The following is a 23,581-nucleotide window of genomic DNA, read 5'->3' on the forward strand; positions in this document are numbered from 1 at the left end:
AAAACAATGTAAAATCAAGCTTGAACGACTAAAAAATAAAGGGAAAATAAGAAAGGTAAGACCCTTGTCCCTTCTCAAAAGCACATGAGAAGCACACTCGAAAAGTCCTACCCGGTCGATAAATTGCCACGTTTCTCCCGCCTTAACACATCGCTGTAATCTCAAATATGCCCTCACCTCAAACAAAACACAACTTCCATTCGATGCAAAGCGATTGGTGCTATCGTAACTTACATACTCTGTGCCCTTTGGCTTATAATAGTCGGTTGGGTTCTTGTCCCTGAAACGCCCCAATATATTCAAAACTCTAAAACCCTTTCTGTCCCCTCATCTATACATACACAATCCGTGTCTATATTGATTAGAAATGGCCTCAAGAAGATCGCAGTTTCCACAAGTGGTGATTGGGAGAGACTCAGACTCAGAAGAAAGCTTATCAGATGAAGAAGAAGAATTTGTAGAAGAAGAAGACGACGAAGAGGTTGAAGAAGTTGAAGAAGAAGAAGAAGATGAAGAGGTCGAAACAAAAGATGAGGAGAAAACACAAGAGGGTTTGTCCGAAGACAACAAAGGAAAGGCGCCCATTACTATCAGTCTTAAAAAAGTTTGTAAAGTACGAATCTTTCTTTCTCATTTCATCATATTTGTGTTTTGAGAGTCCTCGTGGTTTGAGACTTTGAGTTGTTTGTGTTTGTGATTTATGTAGGTGTGTAAGAAAACAGGTCATGAAGCAGGGTTTAAGGGGGCAACTTACATTGATTGTCCTATGAAACCTTGTTTTCTCTGCAAATTGCCGGGTACCAAGCATGTTTTTTATATTTTTTTGTAGTCTTTTATTTTATGAACTAGAAATGATCTTGTTGTTTTAAGGTTTTTTGTAATAGCATACAACTATCACTCGTTTCAGGAAATAAATTTGATATTCAATTATATTTATGTCTGTGTTCGTTCCGCACTTGTTATCATTATGTTCTATGGTATTTGATATCTATATAATTAATTTTTTTTTGAAACTAGATTATGTATAGCTTGATGATCTGATGACAAAAACCTGGCATAAGAACAACTACATCAATCTTTGCTTATTATGTTTTTTGTTTTCGTTTGCTGCCTGAAGGACATACGACAATCACCTGTCCTCATCGAGTTGCCACTGAATATGGTGTTATTCCAGCAACCCACAAAAATACACAGAACGCCTTGGACTTCATTTTTGAACGACAATTGAGACCCAAAATTACAAAGGTATGGATTTTTTTTGGTTACTTGAATGCGGTAGTATGAAATGTTCATGCTAGGTCGTCATAGCATAATAGATGACCATTTTGTTATTTATAAGCATCAGGTGTTACTGTGACAAATATTAGTTATGAAATGGATAAATTGCTACTTTTAACGAACTTGGTTTAACTTTTATGGAAGTTTGTTATCTTAAATTGGATTGCTCCCCCCCCCCCCCCCCCCCCCCCCCCCCCCCCCCCCCCCCAAACACACCTACACACACGGGAAAAAAGGCTGCAGTTTTGACTATACTATTACTACATTGTTTTCTGTAAGGACTTTGTTTCTATAGAAGCTGAGTCATTTTTGTAAGCAGAATATGCTCTTAAAACAGTCAGGGGGCACAATGGTGTGAGTGTATTAGTGTTTTACATTTTCTTTTTCATGACACAAGTATTAAATAAAGTTAACATAGGTTTGAAAATTATCCTACTGAAAATTTTAAATCTATGAAAACTTCTTGTAAGATATTGGTAAAGTGATATATAACACAAGGAAAATTCACTTTTTAATTTTGTGATCTGTTACATATCTATTTGCAAGCAATCCGGTGTTGTCATTTGTATGCAGAGTTTCTCAATCCTTTACTGTTCTATATAGTAATATATATAGAATGCAAGTTACAATCTTCAGTGGTTTAATAGCCCAGATTTCAACAGTATGGAATGGATTTTTCTATTATGAACTGATTTTGTTTATGTTACTATGCCATCAGTAAAGTATAATGCAGTAAAAGGGATGTTGTCATTACAATGCCTATTTCTTTACTGTAATTCTATATGTTAAGCTATGTTGATTAAACCATATGATAGCTATTTTAGGCGGCTTATAGTATATTAAGCTCATATTTGAATGTATTTAATCTTCTTTTTTCTTTTTGTGACAGATTAAACCAAAGCTTGTTATACCAAATTATGTGACCGGTGCGGTAGTTAGATACCATAGCCGAAGGGTTACATGCTTGGAATTTCACCCAACTAAATATAACATTATTTTATCTGGTGATAAGGTTAGTTTTATCTTCCATATAACTTAAAGTTTAATTTAAGGTGTATAAACTATTATTACTTGTAACTTAATATCCCCCTCCCTTTCCTGGGTTTTTTGAAAAAAGAAAGGACATCTTGGAGTTTGGGATTTTATCCGTGTGTGTGAAAAGACAGTTTATCGGAACATACATAGTTGCATACTCAATCACATGAAGTAAGTCCTATATTTCTCAGTTGTGATTATGATCATTATATATAGTTTCGTATATACTAGAGAAATAGTTGATTTTTATCATACTATAAAGATGAAAACTATCTCAACATATTTAGGTTCAATCCGAGAAATGACGGCACAGTATATGGAGCATCCTCAGATGGAACAATCAGCTGTACAGACTTGGAGACAGGTCTTACATCATCATTGATGAACCTTAATCCGAATGGGTGGCAGGTTTGGATTTTTTTTGTAGCTATACTAGTCTGCCTTATTAATATTTAACTCATTACAGGCTTGGAAGTACCTGGATGTATGTGAATATGATTAGTTTTCTATGTTCCCTTGGTTAGGTCTTTTTGCAAGTCTTCTTCATCAAAATTTGGTTTCTATTCTTAGTTTGTTTTAGTAGTTTTTACTTCCATAAACCCTAGTTAATGTGGTTGAACTTGGTCACAGTAAGATACGAGTGAGTATTTGCTTGACATCAGTTATATTGCAATCAATTTGGTGTTTGTTTATCATACGCCTGTGTAGTACCGTGGTTTTGATTGTGATGCTAATTCGTAGTTTTAGCCAATAAACATATTAATTAAGTGACTTGTTAAATGTTAATTGGTATATATGGACATTTTGCTATATTGAAATATTTAATTTTGGCTATACTCGGCTCCCGCCAGCCAGATTCGGGGATATTTGTGCGCAACTACTATATTTTACAGAATTAACCTCAGAGTCTGAGTGGTTGATTGTTATTTGTAGGGCGCAAGCACATGGAGGATGCTCTACGGGCTGGATGTAAATCCAGAGAATGGTCTTGTGCTTGTTGCAGATAATTTTGGATATCTTTACTCGTACGTACATATTTCTCTTCTTAATACTGTATAACTGTTATAATATTAGTTGCATCCCCGCTGTACCTATCTCATGTCATGATGACTACATCTGCTTTAAAAGATTTTTGTGTGGGTTTTCAAGATGTGATATATGATTGTCATTGAAGATGAAAAATAATTTTAGTCCATAAAACACAAAGGCTTTTCTCAGTAAGAGAACCTATGAAAGTGATTATATTATGATGATTGCAGATTGTTTATATGGTATATATGTTTGTGTCTAGTACATTCTTCTGTTAGTCAATTCTCTTCTTTGATGCGCACAGGGTTGATAGCCGTTCTAATAGCCAAGTTGGGGAGGCTGTCTTGATTCATAAAAGGGGAAGCAAAGTTACAGGGCTGCACTGCAATCCTGTTCAGCCAAATCTCCTCCTGAGTTGTGGAAATGATCACTTTGTAAGAGGCCTTCCTCACAGTTCAGGGATTTCCTTATTAGCTTAACTGCATGGACATTTCAAAACATCATAGGGATTTGCGTGTGATATGTCAGTATTAATGATTGCATTTTTCAGTTCTAATTTGATATCAAATGTAATGCATCACAGGCTCGTTTATGGGATATTCGCCGATTGGAGGCTGGATCTTCTTTGTATCAGCTTTCACATAAACGTGTAGTGAACTCAGCATACTTTTCTCCACAGAGCGGCAGTAAAATACTTACCACATCGCAAGACAATCGCATTCGTGTATGGGATTCTATTTTCGGGAATCTGGATTCTCCGAGTAGAGAAATTGTACACAGTCATGATTTCAATCGACATTTGACCCCCTTCCGAGCTGAATGGGATCCAAAGGTGATGTGTGTGTTATGTTCATTAAAGCTATTAATTTGGGCTTCCTCTGTTACACACAAATTAAAAATAAGATTAAGTTATAAAAAAAATGCTATACGGATTTGTTATGCCAAACTTCTATGGTTGATGATCTGTTTTCTTTTTTTGGGGTTGACTACAAGAATTAATGCCATGACAGTGAAATTTTGATTTCAAACTCGACTACAACATCATGTTGGTTTTACTGCTGAGGCATGACAGTGAAATTTTGATGTCAAACTTGACACCATTGTTTTGGTCGTATTACTGTCATTTGGAACGGACTTACAGTAATTTTTTGTGGAAATGAAAGTACTTGTAGAATCTTTTGAGGCATGGATGGGGTATATGCCCGAGTCAATTAATTATTGTAGTTAAAATGTTAAGTGATGTTTATGCTGCAGGACCCTTCGGAGTCGGTTGCAGTTGTTGGACGTTACATAAGTGAAAATTACAGAGGACTTGCTGCACTGCATCCTGTTGATTATATTAACACCAGCACGGGGCAACTGATTGCTGCGGTCATGGACCCCAACATCATGACTATAAGCCCTGTGAACAAGCTGCATCCTCAGTATGATATTCTGGCATCTGGCAGCTCAAGGTATCGCAATCTTACACATCGGCTTGTTTGTCAAGCTATAACCATTATCAGGATGGCATCTTGTTCACTTTAACTGACACGCTTTTCTTATCAGGTCAATATACATCTGGAAGCCTGACAAGGATTCGTCCGAGTTCATCGAGCAGAAAGTTAAAAAGAATATCCTTCTTTGTGGTAAGGCTGAAAAGAAAAGGAAGTCCAAGGGCGACGGTGATGAGTCAGATGATGACATCTCGAAAGCTAAGAAGAGCATCAAGTCCGCAAAAACGAAGACGAAAGCAAACTCAATAGTCCTAAAGGCCAAGGACAAGTGTTGAGCTTGCCCTAAAGTTTTTCAGCTTTTGTGTAGCTGTGAATGTAGTTACATAGTGGCACTGCACTCGAGCTCCTAGTCTCCTGCGCGGTGCTGAGCAGTATAGCATGGGTCTTTACATTTTTGCACCTCCGGCATTTCAGATAGGGTTGCCTGTGAGATATTTAATGATGCAGATGTAATTTGTCTTTTTACATATCTGCATTGTTAGGTATTTAAATGGCTTGCAAGTTGTGACACAATTGCTTTGAACCTTTTGGTATGCTAATGTTTGTTCGTTTTTTCATTTAAGATGGTGGTTAAATTATGCTCTTATGGTATTTTTAAACGAGTTTGTTATAAAACTATGCTCTTTTGGTTCTTTTTTACAACTAGATAACAAACGTAAGAGAGTTTGCTATATCCCTATCTTGTTCACATGATACATGTGCATAATAATTTGTACATTATAAAGTTCACTCCGGTGTGCATATTGTGTGCGGAGTTGAAAGATCTGGAAGCGAAATTCAATCATCTATGTTAAATCATTGTAATTGTATTTTAAGATCAACAAAAAGTTTAAAGACCAACTATAAAGATTTTGCTTTTAACTATTTTTAATCAATCTTTCAAATTTAAATTTGGAAAATTTTGTTAAACCGTTTTGGAATTTGAAAATCAATATATTCAATTTAAATTTTTTGTAGGTTTTCTAAGATATTAATAAATATATTAAATATATTATATCCACCATAAATATTTTCAGTCTTAACTAAATATGATTTATAATTTATATTTTGTCCTTATTTAATTATTTATAATTCATAAAATTAGTCGTATTTAATTTGGATTAATATATATAGTTCAGAATTTTAGGTTAAAAATCTGGATGTACTTGTTCAAGATTTTAAAAAATATTATAAATTTGAGTAGTATTTAATTGAGATTATTTTAATGGTAGAAAGATACAGCATGCTAAAACGTTTAATATTCAGTCAAAACTATTTAAGGGACAGGAAAACCATGGAGATAATATCTCAACAAGTTACACTTTTCAACATAACACTCTTATATTCCCCGGATCCCCCGTGATCTCGTGAACTGGACAAACCTAAAATAAATTTAAGTTTTCGTAATCCCAAAATCTTCATCTTTATATTATCTATAATTACCATTTTGACATATTATATTACTCGTTTTGTATATTAGAAGCTGGTAAGTACATCATATAAAAGTATCTTCATCTTTAATACTTTCCAGAATATCGTTACAGTATAATCCATATCGATAATTATAAAAATACTTACTATATACACATGTGGTGTACTTTTATACGATGTACTTACATGTTTTGTATATTACGATGTACTTACATGTTTTGTATATTAGAAGCTGAAATCCATATTCGACCCGTTTCGGATTCATGTAGCAATCTCAAATTCTTATCCATTTTGGAAACGTGTCGTGTATTTTTCGTGTACACTTAATATTAATATAATAATAAATTGAGTAAATGACAAAGTGGTGGTCGTAATTTTCTGAATTTTACAAGATGGTGGCTGGACTTTAAAAACTACATAGTAATGGTGGCTGAAGTTTACTTCGGCCTTTTAATAAGGTGGCGGCCGTGAACGTCCGTTCATTTTCCTCCGTTAACTTCAAAAAATAAAAGAGTAAACGACAAAGTGGCAGTTGTAATTTTCCAAATTTCGCAAAATATAGGCTGGATTTCCAATATATATATATATATACATATATATACATATATATATACACATACATATATATACATATACATATATATACATATATATATATAGGGTAGCACTCCACAGCATACCCTCTTATCGAGTTACGTAGCACACCATTATAAATATATACATAATATATATTCTATTATATTTTTTATGGAATATAATTGCAAATTTTGATTATTAAACTGAAAACGAAGTTATACAATTTTTTTTATTCCAAAGATCATCTAAAATTAAGAAATATCTCAACATGATTCTACAACAGAATAATTATTATTCTGTTGTAGAATCAGTTTCGAAAACATATCTTTTTTTAAAATCAAATTTTAAGTGTTAAATTATTTAAACTAGATATGTTATAATATTCTATATTAGAATCACGTTTTATATGTATTCAATAATAGAATTTATAATAAAATTGATGATTTACAATGGCGCACTATAAATAGTAACTCTCTGGAATGTTGGCCTATATATATATATATATTTATTTACATGAACATATGTATACTTATTTTTTAAAAATATATTTATATCATTTACATTCGTGTATATAAATAAAAATCCGAACTTGACACTAAATTTAACGTGTATTTTTGTATTCGAGTACTCGCTTGAAAATCAAAGTTAGGGATGTTTGGATAAATTTAAAAAAAATGATTTTATGCTTAAAATAAAGAAGTAAATTAGAAGTGAGAAATAAATAAAGCATTTATTGTTTTTTAAAATCTGGTAAAAAAAACAGAAGTTAGAAGGAAGAGTTGATTCTCCAGGACAAACATGCACTTCCTTGCTCCCGAGTTTTTTTAGGGGAGAAAGCAAGTGAATGTAAGTGAAAGCATGTGAAAGAAAGTGTGCTTTCACTTTCATCCCACTTTTGGAGTGAAAGTTTTGGAGTGAAACTATGCTATATTTTCACTCACTTTCACTCGCTTTCCTCCCTTTAAAAAACTCGGGAGCACGAGTAGGAGTGAAAGTTAGATAACTTTACTTCCTCTTCACTTGCTTTCCTCCCTTTTTAAAACTCGGGAGCAGGGTTTAAACTTTTTGTGTCGTGTTCAGCAACTCCCAAGGGTCATTTCCGTCTTTCCGTGTCTTCGATTTTCGCGGGGCAACAAACAGACCTCATTTCACTTGAAGATGAAAAGTTAGTTTCACACACCACTACCCTGACAAGCTACACTCCACATTGAAGGCACAGATTCACATACTCTATTATATATACATCTCCACGCAACCAGGGTTGCGTCAACGTAGGCGAGTTTGTTAGGTCAAGTGATCCGTGTATTTTGAGTTATTGATTTGTGATGGCAGCGTCGAACGGAACGGAGTATTATGAGGTGGACATGGAGATGGGAGGCGGCGGCGATCGTTTCGCATTGCCGTCGAACGCCGAAGAGGTCGCAAGAGACGAGGACGAGCTTCTCTGGGCGGCGATGGAGCGCTTGCCGTCGCAGAAACGGACTAATTTCGCCGTGTTGAGACGAGAGATTTCAGAGGCTGAAGGAAAGAGGGAGATTCGGACTGTCGATGTTCGGAAACTCGATCGGTTTAATCGTGAACTTGTGGTGAAAAATGCGTTGGCTACAACGGATCAGGATAATTATCGGCTTCTCGCTGGAATTAAAGAACGTCTTGATAGGTAATTTTATTATAATTAGGTTTTACAAGTGTTTGTAGGTTGATTAAATCATGACTTGATTAGTTTTATTTTGTAGAGTTGGAATAAAGGTGCCGAGTGTAGAGGTGAGGTTTGAGGATATAACGATTACTGCGAAGGTTAAGCTCGGTTCGAGAGCTTTGCCGACTCTGATAAATTATGTTCGTGATCTGTGTGAGGTATGCTCAATCTTATGCTTTTGCATGCATGCAGTCGATTGGTTAGTTTAGTAGCTATGAATTTATCAGTTTAACTAGTTTTTATGCTTATTAGTTAGTTTAATCAGTTTAACACGGAGATGAGTGTGTTGCATGATACTGATAGTATATTGTTTTGGCCTGATGAAGGAAGGCAGAAAGCGTTTTTTATTTGTGTGCATGTAAGATCATGTGTTTACATTGAGTCCTGATCGATGAATGCAGAAAGTCTTCACTGGCTTGGGAATTTTTCGTTCAAAAAGACATCCGCTAACTATCCTGAATGATGTCAATGGTATCATAAGACCAGGAAGGTATGCAATCTGATTTTACTTCTGACATTGGTCATGCTGGATTAGTAAACAATAGTGGATCATGAAAAATAGACTTATTTATGGTTGTTAAGTAACAATTTGCTTGCTAAAATTAGGGAAAATTATAGTTGTAGAATTTATTTTATTAGGCTAACTGGTAATTCTGAAGGTGACATGAGTTCTTGAATTGGAGTGACTGGTTTCTATTTTAATCATATGCTGGATATGTGATACCTATAAGGACTAGACCCTTTCTCTTTTAGTATTATATTATCGACATTAAGAAATTTGATTAGTTTTTAACTTATATATATTGATTGCACGCATCGTCAAATTTTAATTTCATATTTTTCCGTCTCATTCTGGACTAGCAAGTTTTCTCCTAGCTAGAATAGTTGATTCAAACTTTTATGCAACTTTTTATTGACATAAATTGATTTATTTAAAGAATAATGTAAAATAAATAGCATCACTTTCAGGTAATCTGAACAATACATGCACACACAGTGGTATATTTTTTTAGTGGTAAGATTTATGGTCTTAATCAGAGGACTATATATGCCAATAAGTACTATTTTGGATTAACATTTCACTGGTTCTAGTTGGTTGTAACAAAAACAACATCAACCGAGAGACATCTTCTCCCCATGATTTAGTGTCTCAAAGAAATACGACTCTTAGCAATTAAAATTTTGTTTATTAATCTTTATAGGATGACATTGCTTTTGGGGCCTCCAGGTGCGGGTAAATCCTCCTTGCTTTTAGCTCTTGCTGGGAAACTTGACAAGACCCTAAAGGTATAAGCAAAAACACATTGCAGAATAAATTTTTCTTCCTGCATGAAAGCTAACTGATAATAGCATATAACAAACTAGGTAGTCACTAGCTGTCATAATTTACAAACACATTATAGAATTTTGCCAACAAGTTTTGCTGTGTCATTCAAATTATTTTAAGATGCTATGGTGAGAGCGCTCTACGTGGATGCAAGTCATAAATAGCACTAAGATGACAAACTGCAATACTGTAATACGAGGAACAAGTGGTTTAGAACATTTTATATTGGTTTCTTCTTGTGTCGATTCTCGTGAAAGAAGTAAATTTTGTTATTTGATTAGTGATCAGTAATAAATTTCTTCTAATAGAAACTGTTGAATTAAACAATTACTACTACGCATCATGGTTGTGTATATGAAATTTAGCGTGTCAAATTAATATCTCATATGAATATGAAAGATATTGTATTTTATAATATTGTGCACATAATATGATAACCAAAATTTGGCGCTCTCATGACTAGATTGAAAATATAATTTATTAACCTGTAGTTATCAACCTAGTTGTAAAGAATAAATATTATGTTTAGCAATCAAATAATGTAAATAGTTACTCACGAAACAATTCTATAAAAAGAACAAAAGGTAAATTTTGGATGCTTTGCTCAATCAAACCTGAGTAGCATCATTTGTTAACATAAAATTATCTTTCTGTGCCTATTCCCTGTATGTCAAGATACTGACTATAGGTTGTGCCTAACTTGGATAAACATTTTAGATGTAATATTGGCACCTTATTGTCAAATTACTGTGATGGTTTCAGAAAACTGGTGATATTACATACAACGGCCACAAGCTCAATGAGTTCTGCATTCAAAGAACTGCAGCATATATAAGTCAAACTGATACTCACATTGCAGAGTTAACTGTGCGAGAAACATTAGATTTTGCTGCTCGATGTGAGGGTGCAAGCGACGGCTTTGGAGGTTTGTCTATTAGTAAATCCGCATGGCTCTTTCATCAATTTGTTCTCTTGCCTCTTGTCTAAATTTGCCTTAACTCATTGTAAGATTGTCATTATCGGGGTGGTTTAATAAGTGAAAGTTTTAGTCTGGTTCTCCCTTTCTCTCTACTAAGCCCCTTAGGGCAGAGACATTTCCCTATATGTGGAAAAATGAAAATCAGTTTATCCTCTTGTAATGGGGCTTCTGAAATCAGCCAATATATGGGTAATTTTATTAGTAATGCACCAAGGCATCTGTTGACAACCTTTAAAACCATAATGTTTATATACTAAAGAATATTGTAGAATGCTCTCTTGCAGGAAGTTATTTGTGTTCTTAGTTTGAATTTATCTTCCCATCTTTAAAATTGAAGGCTCCATTATATATGATTCACGATTAATGTAATATCTCCATTAGCTAGGCCAGTACTGGGTAATGTCAATATAATATCCTGTATAAGTTGTATGAAATAATCTCCATTCTCGCTTTTAAAGTTTTATTTTCATTTTAGCTTATATGGATGAACTTACACGACTGGAGAAGGAAAAGAATATTCGACCGAGTCCTGAAGTGGATGCTTTTATGAAGGTTCCTATATAAATTTCTTCAAACTTTGTAAATTATTTCAGAGATAACACTATAATACCTAACATTTCACAGTAATATGATTTGCTCAGGCATCATCTGTTGGAGGTAGAACTCACAGTGTTTCGACAGATTATATATTGAAGGTTCTAGGTCTTGATGTATGTGCGGACACAGTTGTTGGTAGTGATATGCTTAGAGGAGTATCAGGTGGTCAGAAAAAAAGAGTCACCACAGGTCTCTTTCATTTTTGTATATCCTTCTATTATATATTACTAGAAATCGCAATTATGTCGTTCTTATTCTTTTCAACTTCCTAGATATATGTCTCTATTAAATGTATTTTAGTTATCTTATGTGTATATTTTTTTCTTGATTTTTAATCTAAATTAAGAGCAAAAATAATATTAATCAATCCTGCTGTACTGTGACGTTCATAAAAGTTAATAATCCTCATGCAGTTAATAATGAAAATTTGGTGAAGAATGATGGCTGCTTTGTGTCATAAACTCCTCTAAATTTATAAATATTTGATCTAGAAATGTAACTTGGTAAAGGAAATTTGTATAACAGACTGCAGACAGTCAAATGAGTTCTATCTTGATACTTAAAATCATTTGGTTAGCAAAACTATAGGTAACAACAGAATACAGACATGGGACAACTAAATATACAACAGAGACAACTAAATGTACAACAGATGACTTCTTTTACCATTATGAAATATAAAAATTGTGTGCAAATAACATTACTACCAGAACTATGTAGGAACTAGGAAGTATTACTTATTTCATATTACAAATGATGAGCATAAGAACAGAATGACGAGTCTCATGATACCTACTTCACCAAGTGGAGCAGTGGACACTGCAAATATTCTGACGGATGTATATAAACAGATATTAGCATTGTATATTCTGTGGTAATTTTGAAGAGATACGAGTTATATATAAAATAAATGGGTTATTGATGCGTGAATGTTATCATTAAAACTGAATGGCACATACAGTTAGATCCTCGTAAGTTATTTAATGAAGTAAAGTTGAGGTATGTATTAAAGTTTGAACGTGTTATACTTGAGGTTTGATCTGATTTCAAACAAAGTTATTTTAATTGAAAAATAATCTCCAGAAAGTAGTGGCTCCGCTTCATAAAGCTAGCAGCTAGCAGGTATTCTCCTGCTATTACCGCTTGGCAGGTGGAGCTTCTTGTTACAGTCTTAGAATATATAGTTTTATATTGATAAATGATAATTTAAACAATAATAATACTTGTATACTTTAAAATGAAGCTATGTGTGTATTTGATGATGCACTGATTCCCTGATTTGATAAGAGTTGTCATGTTCTTGTAGGTGAAATGGTAGTTGGGCCAAGAAAAACACTTTTTATGGATGAAATATCAACAGGACTTGATAGTTCTACAACTTTTCAAATTGTTAAATGCCTACGCAATTTTGTTCATGAAATGGAAGCCACAATTCTTATGGCTCTATTACAGCCCGCGCCTGAGACCTTCGATCTGTTTGATGATCTGATCTTATTATCTGAAGGATACATGGTGTATCAAGGCCCTCGAGCAGAAGTTGTTCAATTTTTTGAGTCATTAGGTTTTCGTTTGCCTCCACGCAAGGGAGTTGCAGATTTTCTTCAGGAGGTAATTTGTTTTATGTTATGTGTTATTGATTTGGATTTATTAGATCATCAGCTAACTTGCATGATTTTTAGGTCACTTCAAAAAAGGACCAAGAACAATATTGGGCAGATTCTTCGAAACCATATGAATTTGTGCCTGTTCAGAAGATTGCAGAAGCATTTAAGAACTCCCAAAATGGAAGGTCTTTGAAGTCTTCCCTTTCAGTTCCTTACGATAAATCCAAGAGCCATTCTTCAGCTCTAGCTAAAACAAGGTTCGCGGTATCAAAACGTGAGCTGTTCAGAGCAACCTTAGCCAGAGAAGTTCTTCTGGTTAAAAGGCATAGTTTTCTTTATATTTTTAGAACATGCCAGGTATATCTTTTTTGCTTATCTGATGATCACAAGTACTTGATTATTTTTATTTAAAACTTCTGAGCTATTAATACTTTAATAATGTAATGAACTTTTGAATAGCATAGCATTATGAGACTAATAAATGTATTATAATTTAAGTTAGAGTTTGTAGTAATAATTGTATATTCAAGGTTCATATTAAGAACACTATGTTGTCAGTACTAAATATTGTCTGGAAGGAAATCATGAAAATCTCTTTGATGTTCTGCTGTTTGATGTGATACACATTTTAAGTTCTAAAAAAGTTTGATTGTTGATCTTGTTATATCTCACAGAAGCTGATAATGTATAATAACAGGTTTTGTCATTATACAAGTATAATTGACTGTAGCTTGTTATAACTCCTTTATGTGTTCAGTAGTATGTAACCTTGTAACTGTTGTTTTGTACTTTTGTAGAGACATGATTGCGGATCCATGCAGAGCTTGCTACTTTCAAAAAATATCATATATGCTAAATTGTAATTATTGGAATGTAGTTAACGTTTGATAAATCTTTACATTTCAGGTTGCATTTGTAGGATTTGTTGCATGCACAATCTTTTTGCGAACAAGACTGCATCCTACAGATGTGTCAAATGGGAACCTCTACCTCTCTTGTTTGTTCTTCGGGCTAACACATATGATGTTCAATGGATTTTCTGAGCTGTCACTAATGATATTCCGGCTGCCAGTTTTTTACAAGCAAAGAGATAACTGTTTTTATCCAGCATGGGCCTGGTCTTTTTCTAGCTGGATACTACGTGTACCTTACTCAGTTGTTGAAGCTGTAGCTTGGTCTTGTGTAACATACTACACCGTTGGATTTGCTGATTCACCTGGAAGGTCTGTTTACTGGTGTAGTGGAAAATGACTGTTTACAGTTTTGCAATACTCATATGCCCCACTTATATGTTACAGGTTTTTCCGCTACATGTTTTTACTCTTCGCAATGCATCAAATGGCGTTAGGGCTTTTCCGGGCAATTGCTTCTATATCACGAGATATGATCATAGCAAATACTTTTGGGTCTGCTGGACTACTAATCATATTCGTGTTGGGTGGATTTATAGTTCCCAAAGGTAAAGCCTTGTATCTATTACTTAAAGTTTTGTAGAGAGATAATAATTTATGGTGACTTTAAGTTATACTTCTCTTGTTTTAGACATGATTAAGCCATGGTGGATCTGGGCATATTGGGTGTCACCTTTATCCTATGGGCAAAATGCTATTTCAGTGAACGAATTTACGGCGAGAAGATGGATGGAGGTTTTCTTCTTTTTGACATAGATGTTTACTCTTATATCACCTCAACTACTACTTACTACGATACATTGCAAGCAATAAAGGTTTTTTTTTATTTTGCCTGCACTAACTGTTGATGATTAGTAATTGAGAATAGGGGTTTTGCAGAAACCTGCTGCTGGAAATACTACACTTGGGTCTTTCATTCTTCATGAACATTCTATACCAAATCATAATTATTGGTATTGGCTAGGAGTTTGTGCCTTGCTACTGTATGCTGTTTTTTTCAATATACTAGTGACTTTGGCATTGACATACCTCAACCGTAAGTCTTCATGTCTATAATGTACTAGTATTTAAGTAGTGTGAATAAAAAAATTCTCATCATTCGTTCAGAAATTATATACATATATCCCCCAAAAATTATGTTTCCTGCAGCTATCAGGAAAGCACAGACAATAATTCCTCTGGATGCTGAAGCAGAGAATTCAGCTGCAACTGATGGTTAGTGATTCCTGATTTGCGTAACTTCTAATCTATCTAATTAAAACTAGTCCTGACAATTTGGTACACAACACGAAAACTGCATGAAAAGTACATGACTCGTTTCGAAACGGATATGGGTTTGAGATCAGTTACACGAATCCGTAACGGGTCGGATATGGGTTTGACCTTCGAGTTCACGAAACGTGAAAGTACTCAACACGATTTCCAGGTCTAATTATAACCTAAAAAGCATAGGTCCTTTTCCTAGGCTATGAGCAAAAGTCAGCCGTGCTGGGTACTGATATTTCTGACATGTCATCAGAAATATCTGGTCTCCTCTGTGTTGGTTTTCCTTTGAATTATTTTAGTGCATTCAAATGCCACAACAATAGTTTGCCTTATGTGTTCATCTATGAACCTTTATATGTCGAATATAGAGGAATAGATTCTCATAACCCACTCTCAGTTCCTAACTGACATTATTCCGAAATTAGCTCAAGTTTGGAGTTCTTAACATTACTAGTTTCAGCAAGTAGTTTCACTATTACAAAGATAAGGATAGCTATATATTAAAATAAAAATATATATTTTACACTAAAGTTGTAGTATACAAAGTCCAAGCTTCTCACTTCATATATCTCTTTCATATGATGGCGATGATAATTGGGAGGCAATAGACAATACGAAATCCGCATCCAAACCCTCTTCTCGAAACTATATACAGTAACAGCATTGCATTCTATACACTCTTTCTTATTTTATAAGACAACATGTGACGCTGTATCAGTTTCTCATTTGTGTTTCCTAATGAACTCTGAGCTCTTAATCCACCAAATGAGACTCCTCCTGACTGTTTAATATTTATACCAAGCATTATACTATGTTTGCAATTTTATCAAATCCAGTGTTGCTGAATTTGCAGCAAGCAGCCAAACAACGCATCTAAACCCCACTAAAAATAAGGGAATGATTCTTCCGTTTCAACCGTTAACAATGACTTTCCATGATGTTAATTACTTTGTGGATATGCCCAAGGTTAGAATTTCATATACTTATTCTTTATTTTCCAACTGCTCTTCTAGCGCATAGATTTTATTTTTTCTACTGTTTTTCAGGAAATGCAGTTGAAAGGTATACCAGAGAAAAAATTGCAACTGTTGTGTAAAGTAAGTGGGGTCTTTTCACCTGGAGTTCTTACTGCATTAGTTGGGTCAAGTGGGGCTGGAAAGACGACTTTAATGGATGTGCTTGCTGGTAGGAAGACAGGCGGATACATAGATGGTGACATTAGGATATCTGGTCACCCTAAAGAACAACGTACTTTTGCAAGAGTTTCGGGGTATGTAGAACAAAATGATATACACTCCCCTCAGGTTACAGTTTTCGAGTCACTTTGGTTCTCTGCTAGTCTCCGCCTCCCAAAAGAAGTGACCAAAGAGAAAAGACACGTTAGTTGTTTTTAGTACCTTTTTACAGTTGAATTTGCTCGTTCTATTTTTTTAATGTATAATTAAATTAGTTGTTAAAATCATTCTGCAGGAGTTTGTTGAAGAGGTAATGTGTCTTGTTGAGCTTGATAGTCTAAGAAATGCTTTGGTTGGGCTTCCAGGCAGCAGTGGTTTATCCACAGAACAAAGAAAACGATTAACTATAGCTGTAGAACTTGTCGCAAATCCTTCTATAATTTTCATGGATGAACCTACTTCAGGACTTGATGCACGGGCTGCGGCAATTGTAATGCGAACAGTTCGTAATACTGTAGATACTGGACGGACGGTGGTTTGTACCATACATCAACCAAGTATTGAAATATTTGAAGCATTTGATGAGGTTATTAAACATAGTTTTCCATAATATAAATTATTTTATAGTAAATCTTTGTCAAAAAAATATTTTGTGGTAAAGCAGATGTTTCTTTTTCCCTTCAATATCATTATTCAATGCAGTTACTTCTGATGAAACGAGGCGGGCGAGTAATCTATGGAGGAAAGCTAGGGGAGAAGTCACAAACCATGATTAACTATTTTCAGGTAAAGCTTTCCTTAAGTTTAGTCATAATATGAGTAAAACAGGTAATGCTCAGGTTCTCTATACTATGAACGAGACCATTGATTGTCATCTTCATCGTGAAGTTTGTTAGTAATGTTTCCAGTATACAGGTTTATGTTTGCACTGATATGCATGACTGTTATTCATGAATTCTGTTACCATTCATAAAATACACCTTTTTCTGACAAATACAGTACATGTTGACCTCTTCTGCTTTCTGCAATATACAAGTCATATATAATGGACTGTTCAAGTTCTTCTACGATAACAATTCCAAACCAATTAATATGATATCTTCCAATTCTGATTTATAAAGGGTGGTAAGTTTTTTTTTTTTTTTTGGCTTGTCAGTATACTTTGCTGATATTAGGCTGTATAGGTGTAAATGCTTTGATTTCCCCAGTTTGATAGTATCAGCTTTTTTCTAATATTTTGCATGTGTAATACGACAACCGAAAGATCCTTGGTATACTCTGTTGTAGCATACAATACATTTGTATTTGTATATTTAAAAAGATTCTCAATCTTACTTCTAAAGGGAATGGATGGTATCTCTCCAATCCCTGAAGGATACAACCCAGCAACATGGATGCTAGAGGTTAGTACTCCCGCGGCCGAAGAAAAACTTGGTATAGACTTTGCAGAGACCTACAAATCTTCTGATCAGTTTAGGTAACCTTCACAAAGCAAAATAACCATGATCTAATATCTTTTATTCTAGTACCATTATTTGTTTTTAGCATATAATGTTAATTATTTTATTTATATTTCATTAAAATCCAGAGAGGTTGAAGCTTCAATTATGCAGTTCAGCGTTCCACCAGAAGGCTCAGGACCCCTTCACTTTGAGTCCACTTACTCGCAAAATATGATATCCCAATTTAAGATTTGCTTGTGGAAGCAAAATCTTGTGTATTACAGAAGCCCAAACTATAATGCTGTGAGGATACTGTTCACTGTAGGGAGTGCATTGATCATAGGCTCAGTGTTTTGGGATAGAGGCTCCAAAAGGTATTTTCTATTATGTGAAGCTTTTACTGAAAACTTTGTATGAATGCATCATATCAGTTGAGCAAAAAAAATTCACAATTTTTTGATTATTTCACTTTTATATTTAAAAAGCTGCATATAGATCTAGAAAAGGAGTAGTCTTTCTCACTGAGGAGGATGTTTAGTGGGCTTGGGCTGCTAACTAATTATGTGATTAACATCTCATGAGGACTTATAAAAATGGATATAATCAGTAAACCTCTTCCTTTAATCATTATTTTTTTTCATAATGTAGTGCAACTTCTTTAGATTGTAGATATCAGTATTCATCAATAATAATTTAGAATTTAGATACAGGATAATCCCATAAGTGGGTTGGTTGCATCTCAAAATTTCCCTTGCTCAGATGCTCTTTTTTTAAAATGAGGCCTTAATTACAAGGAAAATTTTCTGTAATAGATTTCTATTTCGTAGAAGATATTGGACTATCATAATTTGGAACATTTTACATGCATCTTTCCAAGAACATCTAAATGCATTTTTGGCAATGCAAAGCTAAGAATGCAGAGATGCTCACTTTTTCAATTTTTCTTGACAGGAGTACTACTCAAGAAGTAACAGTTGTCATGGGAGCTCTCTACGCGTCATCCATCTTTCTTGGAGTAAATAATGCATCTTCAGTACAACCGGTAGTTTCAATTGAAAGAACAGTGTTCTACCGAGAGAAAGCAGCTGGGATGTATTCTCCAATCCCATATGCGATTGCTCAGGTTTGTTCCATGTCTGATTATAAAATTTATTTCAATTTTTTAAGCTGCATTAAACGTGATATAACCTAAAATCCTAAATTTTTGCATCAGCAAAATTTAATAGCTAACCAAAACTTCAAAGATACCCGTGGCTTGATTTATACTAACAATTTATTATATTTAAATTGGGTCTTTGTATAGTGCCAGGCTCCAAACAAATTTTAGAGTAATGTTGGAAGATTTTGGTTCTTACTAATTTTGAATATGTTGAATTTATCTTACAGGGACTGGTGGAGATCCCCTACATTATTCTGCAAACGATATTATACGCAGTCATCACATATTTCATGATTCACTTCGAGAGGACAGCGAGTATGATCCTAAGTTCTCTTCTTTTCTAGGTCTTAAATGTCTCTGTATGTGGATACTCAAAATTGGTAACTTTTTTAGTCTTAGACTTAACTCAAAAAGATGCCTTCTATATTCGTGAAAAAATGGTATAGATTGAGATCATAGCATTTAGTGTTTCCATTAACTTATCTCTCGTATGTCTGTAAATATTAAACACCAGGTATGCATTTTACATATTTCCATTGGAATTAACACATTTCTCTTGGTGGATGATAGTACTGTGGTTTCGTATTCAAAATCTGGTGTAAACTCAATCATGGTCATGGCAGTCTCCACTGCCCTCTACAGTTGTAGAGTGTTGAAAACAATTATTATCTTTTAATCTGTTTCTAAATAAATCAAATCACCCTGATAAAAAAAAATTAAATAACAAATTTAAGTCACAGGTTGCAAATATGACCAAGATTTGCTAAGAACTTGAACATGAAGAGAACACATTTGGCGCAGTAATACTGAATATAGCTTCTTATTTTTTTTTAATGAATTTGAGATTGCTTCTGCTTGGCTTAGCAATCTCACCATATATGCTTGCATTATACAGCTAGCAGCATCTAGCAAATTGTTTTCAGATTGAACTTTGGGGTCATAATCTTTTTATGTTGAACATCAATCAAATTATTGATGGTTCATTATTTTACCAGGCTAAATGTTGTAAATATTATGATGAATTGATGTGTGATTGACATTGTTTATTTTTCTCAAATTTCTGATAAACAAAATTCCGGTAGTACTAAACTAATGTTCTTTTCTGACAGGGAAATTTTTTCTGTACTTCATATTTATGTTCCTCACTTTCACTTACTTCACCTTTTACGGCATGATGGCTGTTGGACTCACGCCATCGCAACATTTGGCAGCTGTCATATCCTCTGCATTCTACTCATTATGGAATCTCCTATCTGGCTTCCTCATTCCAAGGCCTGTAAGTTTTTTCCCTTGGTACAAAATTCTTGTAGAGTTGAGATCTTAACCAACTAAAAATAATTAAACTTTAAACTGTCAGTTACTTCCCCTTTTATAATTTATTAATTAACTTTAATCTTTTCCTCTTCAAGAATATCCCTGGATGGTGGATATGGTTCTACTATATATGCCCAATTGCATGGACTCTACGAGGTATTGTTACCTCCCAACTCGGTGACGTTGAAACAGTTCTTGTAGGACCCGGATACGAGGGCACAGTCAAAGATTACTTGAAAAGTAGCCTGGGGTATAGCTCGGATATGGTAGGCGTCTCAGCCGTAGTGCTTGTAGGATTCAGCGTCCTGTTCTTTTCTGCCTTTGCCTTCTCTGTCAAATTCCTAAATTTCCAAAAACGATGAAGTTCAAAAGATCTGTGAAGAAGCATGTCAAGATTAAATACAGCGCCAAGGTTGGTAGTTAAATCAAGACATTATACTGGAAATTATCTGGTAGCAGGATGTCACATTAAGGGAGCATGTAGTGGATTCTTAAGGGAATACACAGGAGTATGTTGACTCTTTGGCATAAAGTTACCAAATTATCTGTGCAGTATTTTAGATAGTGCAGTATTTTCTTCCTTGTTGTCTAAAGTTTCAGTTGAATTAGCCTTTCTACACCTTCAGATATGTTGCTAGCCTACATCATTGTACTGCAGAAAACACAAAAAAGACTTCTAATGATTTCTTTTGCTGTCGTAGTTCAAACTTGTGTATGGTCCGGATCAATACAAACACATATGCATTCCTGTTTAACTGAAATATGAGTATTTAATTTCTTCTTCTGGGGATCCCTGCTCTATAATATATGTAGTACCTACAAGTTCTTGTTTTTATGTCCTTTATGTGAACACTTGTAATATTTTGGCTTTTTCCAGTTACCGCTCGGCAGTAGGAGATTTGGTCATAGGCATGTTTTATATTCCGTGGATTGATTTAGTCCTTTCCCTCTACGGTGAGTCGTGAGATTCGTGTGATGTTTGTTGGTAGATCAACGGCAACTCTGTTCTTTCAACACTTATATAATAAGGCGCCCACAAAATAACTCGTCGTCGGCCTCCATTTTTAAAGACATGATGAGTGAAACAAGGGGACAATTATAAGGCATACTGCTCGTTTAAACTAAGAGCCAAGACTTCAAACAGACAGTCATATAATTGGAACTTCAACCAGATCAGTCATACAAAAAATACTATATATTACTCATATTTAACTTTTTCCTTTTTATGTTACAGCTAGAACTAGTTTATGACTTTATGGTACACCACATTCTCTTTGAGATAAATATTTATTTTTAGGGAATTAATTTGTCTTTTCTCATATCATCTACCCAGTAGAGTATTGAATCCAGGGTTTCATACATGGCCGTGAGGCCAAGCCTGTCGGCCTTGTCTCGCGTGGCGAGCATCTTGGCAGGGCACCGAAACAGATGATCGAGGAACTGGAAGTTGGCCAAATCCTCCATCTCCGTCCCAACCAATCCCTCCTTGGCAACTATTTCCTTCCAGACTGATCCCTTGTCAGCCATGAATTTGGAGAACATGAAATCCTCTGAGAACATGTCTTCTGGCACCACTGCTCCCAACTTGAGCCCGATTTTTCTCCAGATTTGCTTCCACGTGAAGCGAGGTCCATTAATGGCATTAAACGCATGGCCATCCGTTGACAGTAATGCATCATTTGTCGCGGACCATATCTGTTGTTCAGCCACTAACCGAACATCTGAGCCATCAATGCACATCTCTTCCCAGCACTCGCGTGAACCCCCAAACATAAAAGGAAGATTCAAATGCTTACAGATTGTTCCATAAACACACAAACTGCCCATAAAGTTATACAATGCCCTCTGTGAATTCCCCAGTATTAGGCCTGGTCTGTGAACTGACCAGGCAACTTTACCTCCTAGTCTCTCCTTGAGCAAGTCCTCCAGTGTGTAGTAAAAATTATTCTCTGTACTCAACCTCGGACACTCTTCGTGGTAGTAACGAACCTCGTTGCCATCAAAAGGCCCTTGCAACGATATATAATGCTTCACGCCAGTCTGTAGAGAGAAATGCCTGAGTCCCTTGGCTGTTGGAAGTAGCGCATTCAGTGCATTCGACATCATGGCCTTGTTTTGTTCACAGCACTCTCTGCTGTCTAAAGGGAACTCACTGGCCCAAGTGATCCAGAAAATATGAGTCACATCATGTAACCAGGACAGCTTTTTACGAGTTTCTGCAGGCTGAAGAAGGTCACAGCTGATGAACTGATAGTTTGAGTCTTTGATGTTGGTGGTATCAGCCTTCCGGGCCACACCGTAGACCTTCCAGCCACCCCTGGACAGGAGCCTCCTGGCTAATTCCCTGCCTACCAGCCCGGTTGATCCGAAGATCACAGCCACATTTTTATGAGGAGCTGCTAAGTCTTTAATAGCCATGTATATGTATTTGAGTACTGAAGAAACAAGTTGTTTGGCTCAGTTTTGAATCTGATCTAAAGCATGGAGAAGCAGGGTTTATATAGAGAGGCTTTGCGGTCAAAACCAGTATTTTAGGGGCTGTCATTTGATTAAAATATTGTTCAATCAACATCCTATTTTGTAGGAGCACTTGAATATGAAATGCTTGTATATGTGGTTGGTTTATAAAACAAGGAATTATGGATCCCACTTGGGGGAGTGTAGATCATTGCCGTGTTGAAAGGCTCGCACAACGGAGGATGCTGACACTAGCCGTAACGTTATTGGCAAGTGGAAATGTGGAATCCAGGAAGCCTTGTTACTTGTTAGTACTTCCCAAGTTTCCTCTAAGCTTAAGTGTCAAAGACCTGATTCACAAATTTTCTCGAAACTCGATATAATCTCGATAAACTCTCATCCTAACCTTATTCTTAAAGTTTCAGAAAGACCGGTCACTTAATCGTATGAGAACAAATATTATATAATTCTCATAAACGCTCATTTTATCATTCTCGAGATATGAGAAGAGCCGGTCACTTAATAATATCAAACTCAACCACTTAATCGTATCAGAGCGAATACTTTATAATTCTCATAAACGTTCATTTTATCATTCTCGAGATATGAGAAGAGCAGGTCACTTAGCAATATCGCATTCATGGCTTTTTAGTTAAACAAAAGTCCAGCATTTCAAGGTGCGTAGAATAACACAGGCTGGGCAGCGGGGCAGTATTAGGACATCCTAACAACTTACTGCTGTAGTGCATATATTGGGGCCGTTTGGGTGAGCTTAAAATAAGCGCTTATTGCTTAAAATAAATAAGTGGAGTAGAAGTTAGAAGCAA

The 23,581-nt window shown here is 35.1% G+C and overlaps 3 protein-coding genes across 3 annotated transcripts; 2 read left to right on the forward strand and 1 right to left on the reverse strand.

The window, feature by feature from the left end:
• The first annotated feature begins 175 nt into the window (after window positions 1-175).
• Window positions 176-5,395, forward strand: LOC108209042 (protein DAMAGED DNA-BINDING 2). The gene is made up of 11 exons (XM_017379744.2): window positions 176-613; window positions 707-797; window positions 1,118-1,245; window positions 2,168-2,290; window positions 2,396-2,484; window positions 2,601-2,721; window positions 3,247-3,338; window positions 3,647-3,776; window positions 3,926-4,174; window positions 4,597-4,796; window positions 4,891-5,395. Exons 1-11 carry the CDS (start codon window positions 368-370, stop codon window positions 5,111-5,113), a joined length of 1,692 nt encoding a protein of 563 aa, XP_017235233.1. The 5' UTR covers window positions 176-367; the 3' UTR covers window positions 5,114-5,395.
• Window positions 5,396-7,986: 2,591 nt separating this feature from the next.
• On the forward strand, window positions 7,987-21,079 carry LOC108207932 (ABC transporter G family member 31). Its single transcript, XM_017378368.2, has 24 exons — window positions 7,987-8,484; window positions 8,561-8,681; window positions 8,925-9,013; window positions 9,726-9,810; window positions 10,613-10,775; window positions 11,305-11,381; window positions 11,471-11,615; window positions 12,733-13,034; window positions 13,106-13,387; window positions 13,937-14,253; window positions 14,329-14,489; window positions 14,573-14,676; window positions 14,821-14,977; window positions 15,091-15,156; window positions 16,061-16,173; window positions 16,254-16,586; window positions 16,678-16,968; window positions 17,085-17,168; window positions 17,726-17,859; window positions 17,971-18,198; window positions 18,776-18,947; window positions 19,211-19,298; window positions 20,093-20,259; window positions 20,393-21,079. Exons 1-24 carry the CDS (start codon window positions 8,150-8,152, stop codon window positions 20,657-20,659), a joined length of 4,281 nt encoding a protein of 1,426 aa, XP_017233857.1. The 5' UTR covers window positions 7,987-8,149; the 3' UTR covers window positions 20,660-21,079.
• A 398-nt stretch (window positions 21,080-21,477) lies between these two features.
• On the reverse strand, window positions 21,478-22,779 carry LOC108207939 ((S)-8-oxocitronellyl enol synthase CYC2). Its single transcript, XM_017378387.2, has one exon. The coding sequence runs from the start codon at window positions 22,713-22,715 to the stop codon at window positions 21,591-21,593; it is 1,125 nt and encodes a 374-aa protein (XP_017233876.1). The 5' UTR covers window positions 22,716-22,779; the 3' UTR covers window positions 21,478-21,590.
• Between the last annotated feature and the right edge of the window lie 802 nt (window positions 22,780-23,581).

Source organism: Daucus carota, chromosome 2 (genome assembly GCF_001625215.2).
Source record: "Daucus carota subsp. sativus chromosome 2, DH1 v3.0, whole genome shotgun sequence".
NCBI classification, from domain to species: Eukaryota; Viridiplantae; Streptophyta; class Magnoliopsida; order Apiales; family Apiaceae; genus Daucus; species Daucus carota.